The sequence below is a fragment of the Cebus imitator genome, unplaced genomic scaffold (genome assembly GCF_001604975.1).
Source record: "Cebus imitator isolate Cc_AM_T3 unplaced genomic scaffold, Cebus_imitator-1.0 Scaffold155, whole genome shotgun sequence".
NCBI classification, from domain to species: Eukaryota; Metazoa; Chordata; class Mammalia; order Primates; family Cebidae; genus Cebus; species Cebus imitator.
Window position 1 is genome coordinate 1,659,577 of NW_016107470.1, and position 13,076 is coordinate 1,672,652.

The following is a 13,076-nucleotide window of genomic DNA, read 5'->3' on the forward strand; positions in this document are numbered from 1 at the left end:
CATTTCCTGAGCCCTAAGCAGCGGGTAAGCTACTTTGTCTCTACAAATTTCTTCATTCTGGACAACAAATGGAATCATATAATATGTGGTCATTTGTGACTGGCTTTTTCACTTAACATAATGTCTAAAGCCGGGCGCGGTGGCTCAAGCCTGTAATCCCAGCACTTTGGGAGGCCGAGGCGGGTGGATCACAAGGTCAAGAGATCGAGACCATCCTGGTCAACATGGTGAAACCCCGTCTCCACTGAAAATACAAAAAATTAGCTGGGCATGGTGGCGCGTGCCTGTAACCCCAGCTACTCAGGAGGCTGAGGCAGGAGAATTGCCTGAACCCGGGAGGCGGAGGTTGCGGTGAGCCGAGATCGCGCCATTGCACTCCAGCCTGGGTAACATGAGTGAAACTCCGTCTCAAAAAAAAAAAAAAAAAAAAAAAAAAAAAAAAAAAAACAAAACAAAACAAAAAAAAAACATAATGTCTAAAAATTTTTAATTATGAATACATAATAGTTGTACATATTTATGGGGTACATGTGATATTTTGAACCTTAGTATAATATTTGGAAGGTTTCTACATGTTGTAGCATAGATGAGCACCTCATTCCTCTTTTCCTGATGAATATATTCCATTGGCTGCATATTCTATGTTTTGATTATCCATTCATCCAGTTGATTCACACTTGCATTGCTTCACCTTTTGGCTGTTGTGAATAATGCTGCTATTTGTGCACTAGTTTTCGTGTGATTATGTTAATGTTTTTTGGGTATATACCTAGGAGTGAAATAAGTGGGTCAAATAACATCCCTATGCTTGACTTCTTGAGAAATTGCCAGGCTGTTTTAGAAAGTCTTCACTTTTTTTTTTTTTTTAATTAAGACAAATGGAAATCAATGGCTCTGAATCATCCTCTAAGAGCTTAGTTACATACAGCTTGCTCAGGTCTAACTAAAGACTTATTGTAAGCCGTGTTTGGGAGACGCAAAGAATCAAGTTTGTTACAAAAATCCCAAGCCCAAATACTTGAGCTTTTTATTGGCATAATTTTAAAGGCTGGGGTAGTGTTACATAGATTTGTGTTTATAATCAGAAAAAGAAACTCAGTTATAAATGTGGCCAATAACAAAAAAAAAAAAAATATGACTATACAACATCCCTTAGTAGCTTTGTAAAAGGTTAGTCATGTTATGAGTAAAGCCTCTAAGATGATATAATCATCAATTTCAATTATTTTGCTATCATCTGTTTCTGCATGGGGAAAAAGGCTTTAAAAATGTTAAGAATAAAATACTTGGAAATACTTTAAAGTATTTAAGTATAATATATACACAGAGACACACACAAATCATAAGTGTAACTCCATGAATTTTCACAAAATGAACCTTATTCATGTAATTAGTACCTACATCAAGAAATAAATAGTCACCAGCACCCCTTGAAACCTGCTTTCCAGTCATAATCATGTCCCTCCGCAAGGGCCAGAGGATACCCTGACTTCTAACAGCAACATTCTTAGACACAAATAATACATTTTTAATAGTAAGTTTCAGGTGTCAGGAACTGGCCAATGAAATAGATTTGTTTAGCTGAGAGAATTTCTTAAGACTCAGTCAGACTTACTATATTGCAAGGTGTAATACATTGTTAAAAATTAAATACTGTTAAGCTTGTATATAAAATAGAGTATAACCTCAGCTCTAAGACGCTTTTAATTTAACATCAGCTGCAATTTCAGAGCATATACTGTAAGGCATTTTTTGAAAGTGCACGAATCAACAGACTTTAAACACTTATTTTGAAAGGCATTTCAGTTTTCCTCCAGAATTTGAATTTATTCATGGGAGCAGTCTCTAAAGGAAGTCCTAGGCACCATTAATGACATGTGCTTTAATAATTTAAGAAGTGTATACGTAAATTTGGGCACATTGATAGTGTATCACATTATGGGTTAAAGTAACAAGCAATATAAATACAGCTTCCACATGCAGAGCATAAGTACTGACACACGCTTTTCTTGGTTTATTGGGTAGGAGGATGTTAATACCCTAACCTTATGATAAGACAGGCTTTCTAAGACGGTAACTGACTAACTGCAAAGAACACTGCTCTGGTTCTTATCAGGAAAGAAAGTCCATTATAATCATTTTAGGCATGAAACTTTCTACGCATTAGAATTATTCTGAGGTGAAAAGGTATGCTATTAAGAAAATTCATTTTGCAAAGAGGAATAATTTTTTTTTTTTTTAAGCTCTAAAGATTTCTCATAAATTAGCAGAGTAGCTTAGGATTCTATTGTGATATTGTGCTGGCCTAGAGCCAGAACCCGAGCAAAACTATTTTATAAAATGCAAAACTGTTTTTAGATAAGTTGAAATGGCTGCCCCATTCTCCTCACAATAACTACTGTCCTTGGCCTCTGTAAATAGATCTGTTAGTTTGTTCTTCAAAACTATGTAAAGCTGCTTACCTTTTCTTATCAGTAACTGCTCTCTGTGGCCCTAATGTGACAGGCAAGCAGTCCTAACCCATGCCATCTTGGCTCCTGCGACTTGTAATAAGTAACTAAGGTCTGTGATTTCCACCTTAACCAGATAATGTGTAAACAAATGTTTATCTTGACTTCTGTAAACCACTTAAGTAACAAACGGAATGACAAAAGTCCCCTGGCCCTTGGAATGTCCGGAGACCCCCACCCTCATCTCTGCCCAGGAGGTAATTTACAGAATCCACTAGCCCTCGGAATGTCTGAAGCCTTTTCATCCCCATCCCCGCCCCTCACCCCCACTCCCAAGGTGGTTTTTCGGGTATAAAAAATCGTGGCACCCTCCTGTTGCCACCACAGGTTAGAGAGACGTGAGTCCTCTGTGGTCGCCGGCATAATAAATGACCCTGCAACCTGGCATACTTTTGTCTTGTGATAACTTTCTACGCTCAGGTCAAATACAACACTATGAGGATACTTCCTCGGAAGTTTGGGGGTTCTGTGTTCTACCAGGTGATGCCTAATAGATGCCTGATATAGCTCATGAATCAATGAGAGGACAGAGAGTAGTAACTCTTGCCATGCGCTCCGGGCTGCCCCGGGTACTTTCTCTACGGATGCTGGATGCTTCCAAGGTAACCCTGTCCTTTCGTTCCCGCTCCTACCGAGGTGCTGGGAAAGCACCCCTGCGCCTATGCGGCCAGGCAAGTCCTGCGCCCTGCGAGCGGTAACTGAGCTCGGCGTCGTCCTTCCCAAATTCCTCGGCTTACACTTCTGGCCGTCGAGTCGCCCCCCAAGTCCCTCCTCCAGACATCCCCTTCCTTATGGGGGCAAAAGTTTAAGGGGTGGCTCCCTTCTCATTAGAGTGCGCCAGGGTCTCTCTTGTGGCTGGACCTGGACCGTGAAGGGGCCCGAGTGTCCACGGCGCTTTGCTTGCTCTTCTCTAGCCCCAGCTCGGTGGGTGGGGACAGACGCTGACACCGTCGGTGGCCGGCTCTGACGCGTCCTGGCCGTGGGGTGCCTCCTAGCTTGAGGGGCTTATTTAAATATTTGGGGCAGGGCACCCTCCCAGGACCCCAGGAAGCCGGCGCAGGTTCGGCGGGGACCCGGCGCAGGTTCGGCGGGGACCCGGCGCAGCGCGAGCACGGGGTGCGCGTGGGTGCAAGTGAGGGTGCGCCAGGGGCCAGCGGGAGGCGGACCCGCCAGGCGGCAGGTGGGTGCGGCCGGCTGGAGCCAGGGCAGCGCGGCGGCAGCAAGTGGTTGGGCCGTGCGCATTTCCTTCCCTCCCCCTCGGCCTCGGAGCCCGCCCGCGGCGCCCAGTGTGCGGCGCCCTCGGCTCCGCTCCGCGTTGCCTCCCAGCAGCCGCCGGCCGCTCCCTTCCCAGTCCGTCCATGTCCCTGCCCGTGGTGCTCCCGGGTTCCTGCTGCCCCGTGGCTGGGCTTTCGGGTGGGCCGCAGGCCGGGGGCCCGGGAGCCGCCGCCGCCGCCGCCGCCGCCGCCCAGGAGCCGCCACTGCCCCCGCTGCGGCCGCGCTGGCCCCGGGGCGCGCTGCAGCCCCCGGCGCGGCCTCGCTGCGCGGCCGCAGCTGCCGCCGGGGTGCTGGCCGCGCCGCCCGCCTTCTCCTCCCGCCGGGCAGCAGCCGCCGCCGCCGCCGCCGCCGCCGCCCCGGGCTCCGCGCTCCTGCCCGCCCGCCCGCTGCTGTCACTCGGGCTGCTGCAGCTGATCCTGGGCTGCTGCATGGTGGCGCTCAGCTTCGGGGCGCTGTCGCTGAGCAGCTCTCCGCAGGTGAAGAACTCGTGCCCGTTCTGGGCCGGCTCCTCGGTGAGTACTGCGCGCGCGCGCCGCTCCCCGGCGCACTCCGGGGTAGGGGGCCCTGGTCGATCTCCTCCATTACCCCTTAGTTGTCCTCCAGGGCTGCAACTGGGGGAGCCTCACGTCACTTGAAGTTTTTGGAAGCTGGAGAAAGATGTTCTGCCACAGTCGAGTTCAGGAGAGAATTGGGTTGCACCTGGGTAGTGTCGGTGGCGCGCAGGCTAAAGGATTTTACTGTCCCTGTCAAGCTAACAGGATTAAACGAAGACACCCAGCTTTTTGGGAGATTGAAAGGCCAGGATGTGGGTGGCAGGAAAGTGGGAGGAAAATGATTAAACTTCTTTTGGTCATTGAGTAATTACTGCACTGACAACATCTGTGCTGAGAGGCCAGGGATTTTGATCATTTTTGTCCACTGATGTATCAAGAATGCCTGGCACATAGTAGGTGTATTTGTGGGATGGGACAGGTTGACTGGGGCACATTGCTTGTTTTATTCTGCATTAAGACACACGTACTTGTGAAATGTCTAGGGTGGCTCGACCTCCAGACAAATTCAGGAGGTAATGAGAGGGTGTGTGTGAACTGGCACTTGTACCTGGTCATTAAAGGAGGGCCTTAACCCTAGTGGGTTCCTGGAGCCATGCAGGCTGCTGTGCAGAATTCAGTTTGTGAGAACCGGGACCTGTCATTACGGATGAGCTGGCCAAAGCTCCTGGAGCGCCTGGCAGCTAGCTAGAGAGATGTCTGCTCTCCAGGACCCACTCCACCCTCCTCCAACCAGGAACGCTGAGCCTGGGGCCAAAGAGTGCCCAACTTCAGAGAAAAGCTGCTGCCAGCCAGTATCTATGGATACCGGGTGGCCACTCCCCCCTGCCTCCTAAAAATCTCACAGCTTCCAAGGCATCCAAACCCTTGAAGTTTGCTGAGTGTGGAGAGACTTGGAAACACATCCTTGTGGAATGTATGTGGAAGATGAGCACAGCAAAGTAAATAACCTTTCTTTATATATCTTTTTAAAAAAATTTGTTTTTTATTTTTAAGGGACAGGATTTCCCCATGTTGCCCAGGCTATTTTCCATCTCCAAGTGATCCTCCTGCCTCAGCCTCCCAAAGTGTGGGGATTATAGATGTGAGCCACCACACCAGGCTGTAAATAACCTTTCTATGAACTCACTATGTAAATCTGAAAGTCTGGCAATGCTGGTAGTTTTAAGTTTTCATAAGATCTGTAATCAGTGCATGTCCTGAATGGTAAGAACTGCTTTTACAGTTCCACACATACCCCAATTCAAGACCAAATTGAAAAAAAAGGATTCGAAGAACTCATTGAACCCAAAGTAATTGTTTGAATAAAAACACTAAGAACATTAGGTTCCTTGAGACTTGCCTGAAGTTGTATACCTCATCCAGTGCCAGTTTGCTTTCCTTTTGAAATACTTTCATATTGAATGATCTTATTGAGGTACATGCTGTGCTGTGGTGAGCAAAGGCCACAATTTGTGCCTCATATAGAAAAAAAATCCCACCCTGGTGGCCCTGCCTGTGGGCTCTGCCACTGGCCTCTTTGAGTGTTCTGGGAAACTCCAGAAGGATGGATATTCCAGACAGGATAGGAATTAGACCCATTATGCTACTTACTGTGCTTGCCTGACTAAATCCAGCCAAATGGTAGATGCATTTCATTTCTCTAAATACTATGGGCCAGTAATAATCTTGCATATATTTTAAGGAGTTTGCTCTTTATAAAATCATACTCTGTTGTCTTCTCAAACATAGCTTTTTTTGTCTTCTCAAATCAAAGGCTGAAATCAGTTTACTGTTGTGAATCATTTCAGAGGTAAATACAGTTAGATATCCGTCAAGCCACAGTTGTATTTGATGAAGTACCAAAAAATAAATTATATATATATAAAATAAAAGGCCTTCAACCAGAAGGTGAAGGTTAATACTCCTGGTCTGCTGGCTGGGTATGCCCTTGTCTCCAAATCTGAGCATACCAGAGCAGAGAAAGAAATTAGTGATTTGGAACTGACAAGTTCTCTGCTATATGTCTTTTTCCCATACTTCCCCATACCCTCCAAACCCAGGTCTATATGCAACTTTGTAACTGTTAGTTATTCCTACTTTTTGTAAAAGACTTATTCCTGAGGTTGGCCTCAGAATTTGCAAAGTGACAACAGAAGCAAGAGATACTGCATTTATAGAACAATTAACTAAATACAATTTTAAGAGGATGGCATTAGACACCATAACTCTCTTGGTGCTTTAGGAAAAAAAAGCCTTGTGTCACATGGTTTGAATTTATGTATGCGACAGATTTTTTTTTTTTTTTTAACTTCATGTTATGGAAAGTTTACATTTATACACTATCTGATCAGAATTCTTGATCATCTCTGAGTCTATGATTCTTCCAAGATTCACTTTCATATAGAGACAGACATTGGTAAACTTGAGGGTAAACTTTAAAAAAAAAAATTGCAGGGACTAAACATAATGAAAAATCAATGGATCGAAGAAAAAAACAAACATAAAGATTATGGTTACTACCAGTTAAATGATAGTACATATTTTTTATTATACTAATCAAATACTACTTTAGTGTTTAAGGGATATTTAAAATATAATTTTTGGGATGAGTTTATTGGTTTCTTTGGTCCTTCATTTTGCATATCAGCAGAGTCACATTTATAAGTTCTGTGCCTCTCGGCCTTAGTTACTCAACTGTAAAATGGGTGGGATACTTCTTCAAGACTGATTTTGTGAAGGTGTAACTCGAGTGTATATTGGAGAGTGCATACTGGCTGGACCCAAGCACCAGACCTGGCATACACGGGAACCTCTATCAGTGGTTTTTAAATGTTGAGGTAATATTTAATCAACGTAAAGTGAATAGGCTAGTATTTTTGTAGGACATTATAGTTATTATCATGTTTTCATTAGAAATATTCGGCCGGGCGCGGTGGCTCAGGCCTGTAATCCCAGCACTTTGGGAGGCCGAGGCGGGTGGATCACGAGGTCAAGAGATCGAGACCATCCTGGTCAACACGGTAAAACCCCGTCTCTACTAAAACTACAAAAAATTAGCTGGGCATGGTGGTGCGTGCCTGTAATCCCAGCTACTCAGGAGGCTGAGGCAGGAGAATTGCCTGAACCTAGGAGGCGGAGGTTGCCGTGAACCGAGATCACGCCATTGCACTCCAGCCTGGGTAACAAGAGTGAAACTCTGTCTCAAAAAAAAAAAAAAAAAAAAAAAAAAAGAAATATTCAGTTGCCTAGTTTCTCAATTTGTTTTTTATTTTTTATTTTAATGAGCTATGCTAGACAGATAGGGAAGAAACACACACACACATATACACATACATTTTTTTTTTTAAATTGCCAGCGTAAGAGCTATAGGGCAGTGTAGGTTGTTGAGAAGTTTGACAAATTATTTTCTGCTTATTTACTAAGTAACATGGGGCATTTACAACATGGCTCTTTTTTAATCTCTGTGTTTATATGCAGCAGCTTTTGATACATGATTCAGAACATTTTTGCTGTAACACATGTTAATGGATTAGCAAAGGGAAATAGGGCAGTAGAATTATAAGCTTCTGATTTTAACGGTTTGATTTTTACATTGGAAAGTGAAAGCACATTAACCATTTATGATGGGTAACAATGACTCTCCCCTGGGGTATCTCAGAGTCTTTCTTTGCAGTATCAGAAAAAAGGAAAGCCCTCTGCTTTTTCCTGTAAGCTGCAAGAAATGGGTTATAAGTGAGTATAACAAAAATTGTAATAAATCTCATTATAATAATATAGGGATTGTTTGATGTTGGAAAATAAGTTCTTACCTGTTAATTCAGGGCAAGTTCCATCTTGTGCTGGATGGAAATAATGCTGATGGAGTTGATTTTTGTTGCTGCTGTACTTTTTTAGGAAGCACAGGCGATGAAAAATCTGTTTAGGCTTACACAGTCATCTTCAAGCAAGGTCATCTCCTGCTTCCAGTCTCCATTCATTCATTCACTCATTGACTCTTGTCATAACTGAGTGAGTGCCTTCTGGGAGACTTTGGTGTTGTGTGAGTGAGTACGCACAGGTCCAAGACTGTTAAACATGTAATAGCGTTGTGGCATAATGGGATCCATGAAAGGACATTGTTAAGGGACCTTCTTTACTCCTTTCTGATGGAGCTCCAGCTACTGCTGCCTCTGAGGGAGGTGGAAGCATTGAATACTCTGCCTCCTTCTCTTCTTCTTTTCCCAACCCCTTTGCCCATCCATGAATTCTACCTCTGCTTCAGATGAAATGTAAGCATCGTTCCTTAAGTCTTAAGCTCTTAAAAAATTTATTCCCAACTGCAGCACCTCTGTTCCCATTACCATTCTAGAGGCTTCTAATCATCCAGCCCTACTTCCTCTATTTGCCTTTCTCCCCATCACCACTCACAGGGTTCCCCAAGTGCCTCAAGGCTTCATCGGGCTTGAAGAGAGGGAGAAGCTTAATGAAAGTAGGTGTGTGCCTTTGTTGTGGGGTTCAGGAATGAAAAGTTGCAAATACAGCTCCAGCCTGGAGCTGGAATGTAGTTTCTCAAAGCATTATAAACAGCAGTGGCTTACAAGAGTCCTATTGGGATTTAACTTGAATATGTGCTGAGTCTCTAAAACAATTTAAATGGAAATGACATTCTTAGTTTGTCTTCAATCCATAGACTTGATATATACCTTGGCTTACTTGGCTATTCATTTAATATTGTGCAGTAAACTTTGTATTTCTCCCCACTGAGGACTTAAAGACCTTTCTCATATATATTTTGAGATTATTGATGTTTCTCATTTGTCATATACATTTTGTACATACTTTTAAAATTATGTTTTCTATAGTTTGTTGCTACCATATACAAACAAAATACCACCCCTCCAAAGGAAGAAACAAAGATAGTTTAGTTCTTTGGTTTCAGAGATACCTCATTTGAAATGACAGTTGAATCTGTCATAATCTATTAAAATAAAAAGATAGAAATGCCTTTCAACTTAGAAACTTTACTCATGGGACTTTTTTCTGCTGAAATAAAAGCAATTGTTTTTAAAGATATATGTTCATAGATGTTTACTGCAGCATTGTTTGTGTGAGCAAAAAACTAGAAATAGAATGAATGCCCATGAATATAGAAATGAGTACAGCCACATAATGGAATGTTATGTAGCCAGTAAAGTGAAATGAATTAGAGCTATTCCAATGGACATGAAGAGGTTTCTATGAAGTATTTATTGAGAGAGAAAAGGAAGAGGCAGGGAAAATATATCTTTTATGATTTTTTTAAAAAAAATCACATCCTGTGAGTGTATATATATATATACAAGTAGACATATGTGTATAGTAATAATTTACAGAAAATACAATCATATGTAAAATCTGTACACATGCTAGATTATTAACATGGAGGAGGGTGGGGTAATGTGGCCAGGTAGGGGAGATAGGAAGGATAGTTTAGGCATATCTCTATTTTATCTCTATTTTATGGGCTTATGGCCTGGGCTGGACACTTCCTTTTAATAATATTGTTTTTTGTTTGTTTGTTTGTTTTTGAGACGAAGTCTTGCTCTGTCACCCAGGCTGGAGTGCAGTGGCATGATCTCGGCACGCTACAACCTCCACCTCCTGGGCTCAAGTGATTCTTTTGCCTTAGCCTCCTGAGCAGCTGGGATTACAGGTGCGCGCCACCATGCCCAGCTAATTTTTGTATTTTTAGTAGAGACGGGGTCTCACCATGTTGGCCAGGCTGGTCTTAAACTCCTGACCACCGCGCCCAGCCAATAATATTCTTTTAATGGAAAAAATATATTCCAGAAAGCTGAACCACAGTGTTCTGTATTAATGGAGACCAGTAGCATTAATGTTAAACCTAACTAATAATTCACATAATATTTTTTACTGAATTGGGAGATTCGTGTTTCCCTTAAGGGCAGTCAAATATTAAGTTATGTTTTCACAAAACAGCTTGCATTTCCTCAGCTAAGTCCAGTAGGCACCAGGGTGGGCATGTGGGATACACACACACGGGGGCACACACATGCAAGCACAGGCACATGCACACACATACCCAAGCACACATGCCTGCGCCCTGGGGCACAGATTTCTGAGGAATTACTGTCATCACTATAAGGTAAGTCTTTTGAGCTAGAAGAGACTAAGAAATGGCTTCCTTTTCCCTTACAGCATTTCTAAGGAAGTGAGTGAGGACCCGACAAGTGAAGTGACTTGGCCGAGGTCTCATAGTTAAGTCTTTAGAAGCTGAGTGGGGGCCTGGAACCCAGGATCTCATGGATTCCAGTCCCAATTTGTAAAGTGGGTGTAACTTACACACTCTGAGCCACATATGCCCTGCCCTGTGTCTCCAGGCAAAAATTGTTTAGGGTAAGGAAATATCCTATTGGATTTTAAAGGGATTGCAAGGTTATAGTGCCTGGTAGGCAGGCAGGTAGTAGTACCTTTAGACATAGATGGCACACAGAGAAATTGCCACCTATCTGCCTATACATGGTTTTTGATTCTTGATATAAGAGGGTAGACTTGTCCTCTGCTGGTCTGATGCTGCAGAATAATTACTGTCAGCTAGTGAGAATGGAGAATATTGCAAGCAGGCCTGTGTTTTGAATTTGAAGGGACACTGTCCAATCCTTACTGATTCGTAGTTGATAAACAGTGATTGTAAATTGAAGCATTTGAGCGATTTGAATAAGCATAATGTGCTTATAGAGGAAAACCCTCATAGCTGCATCCAGCAGACACACTTTATTATACAAAGCTGAAAGTGCTCAAGTGGCATCAGCATATACCAGGCTGAAATATCACTTTCATCATCCTTTCTCAATTGTTTATCAAACTATGTTATCCAGAGGGCTGACCTTGGTTTCCAGTTATGTTTTTTTAAAATACTGGCCTCCTTTCCCTTCCCTCCCTCCCTTCGTCCGTCCGTCCCTCCCTTCCTTCCTTCCTTCCTTCCTTCCTTCCTTCCTTCCTTCCTGCCTTCCTTCCTTCCTTCTTCCCTTCCTCCCTTTCTTCCTTCCTTCTTCCCTCCCTCCCTTCCTTCCTTCCTTCTTCCCTCCCTCCTTTTCTTCCTTCCTTCTTCCCTCCCTCCCTCCCTTCCTCCCTCCCAGGCTGGAGTGCAGTGGCACAATCTCAGCTCACTGCAACCTCTGCCTCCTGGGTTCAAAGCAATTTTTATGCCTCAGCTTCCCAAGTAGCGTTACCATGCCTGGCTAATTTTTTGTATTTCAGTGGAGACGGGGTTTCACCATGTTGCCCAGGCTGGTCTTGAACTTCTGAACGCAGGCCGTCTGCCCACCTTGGCCTCCCAAAGTGCTAGGATTACAGGTGTGAGCCACTGCGCTCAGCCTGGTTTTTCCTTATTGAGATTTTTTAGCTCGTTTTTAATTGAAGTGTCATTTTGCAACATGAGCTCCTTCTCACAGTAGTTCCCCCCATTTTGTGGAATAAATGCTCTAGAACATACATTAATTGCCAACAATTAGGATGCAATTCTGGGAACTAGGACTTTAGAGCCACAAGACAGAAATTCACAGTTAGTAAGTAAAACAAATACAAATTCCTAAATTATTACAATAGAGTTTTTGGAAAAAATAAAGTATGTGCAGATGGCTTCCACAAGTGTGGGGTGGTGGAATCAGTGAGGGCTTCTCAGGGCAAGTGGCTGTGAAATGGAGCCTTGCAGGATGGGTAAAAGTTCTCAGGCAGCTAGGAGGGAAGCTGGGAGGACAGAACACTTCAGCAAAGAGAAAGAAGCAAATAGCCCAGGAATGCCTGGAGCCTGGCTGCCTGAGGGAGGGCAGGTGTACTTGGAGGGAAGGTATGTCATGGAGAGGCTCGGGTATGTAAAAACCAGGCTTGAGAGTGGGCAAGTAAAGATCCTGAAAGGCCTTGTTTCCCATTTCGAAGACTTTACCTGTCCTGTAAAGGATGGGTACCTGATGAAGGGAAGGATGCCACCAGACATGCATCTTATGAAGCTGAACCTGGCAGCAGATTTGGTGCTGCTGGAACAGAAATAGTGATCCTCACTCACCAGAGGGAGAGGCTAATTTCTGATTGCGTGTTCTTAATTGACATTAAGGAAAAACAGGCCAGATGTGGTAGCATATGCCTGTAGTCCTATCTACTGAAGAGGCAGAGGCTGGAGGATCACCTGAGCCCAGGAAGTCAAGGCTACAGTGAGCCATGATAGCGCCATTGCACTCCAGCCTGGGTGGCAGGCAAGACCCTGTCTCTAAAAACAAAACAAAACAAAATTATACAAAGTCAATAAAAAAAGCTTTGAGGGCATGGAAGTAAAAGTCCAAAGTGGTCTACTGAGGTGAACCCTGTAATTGAGCAGGAATATTAAACGTTTGATTTAGAATGCTTTGAAATTTCAGTATCTTTACAAATATGTATTTTTGAGAGTGAGGATTTGTTTATTGGAATTGGTCCATTTGCTGTATTTATGATGGTTTATCATTACAGGTGATACTCTCTGGAATCATAGGATTAACAACTTGGAAAAGGCCTATGATACTTCTGGTATGTACTGATCTAATACATTACTACCCTTTATAAAATGTGCTGTGTATAAAGTCTGTCCAAATAAACCATTGAAGAAATACTTAAGCTCCCTTGTGCATTAAAAAAATAAGTTAACAGTAGATAATATTAGGAGTCAGATGTCTTATAACAAGTAGGTAAGATAATTTTTGCTGGTTTTCTGATTCACTTTAAGCTCCTTAAATACCCAATGCTATAC

The 13,076-nt window shown here is 43.4% G+C and overlaps 1 protein-coding gene across 1 annotated transcript in view; it reads left to right on the forward strand.

Annotated features, from left to right (window-relative positions):
* The first annotated feature begins 3,796 nt into the window (after positions 1-3,796).
* FAM189A2 (family with sequence similarity 189 member A2) overlaps positions 3,797-13,076 on the forward strand; it is a 61,765-nt gene continuing 52,485 nt past the window's right edge. The window contains exons 1-2 of the mRNA XM_017543436.2: positions 3,797-4,297; positions 12,800-12,856. Of these exons, the coding sequence (XP_017398925.1) occupies positions 3,869-4,297; positions 12,800-12,856 (486 nt within the window). The 5' untranslated portion in view covers positions 3,797-3,868. The remainder of the gene's footprint in view (positions 4,298-12,799; positions 12,857-13,076) is intronic.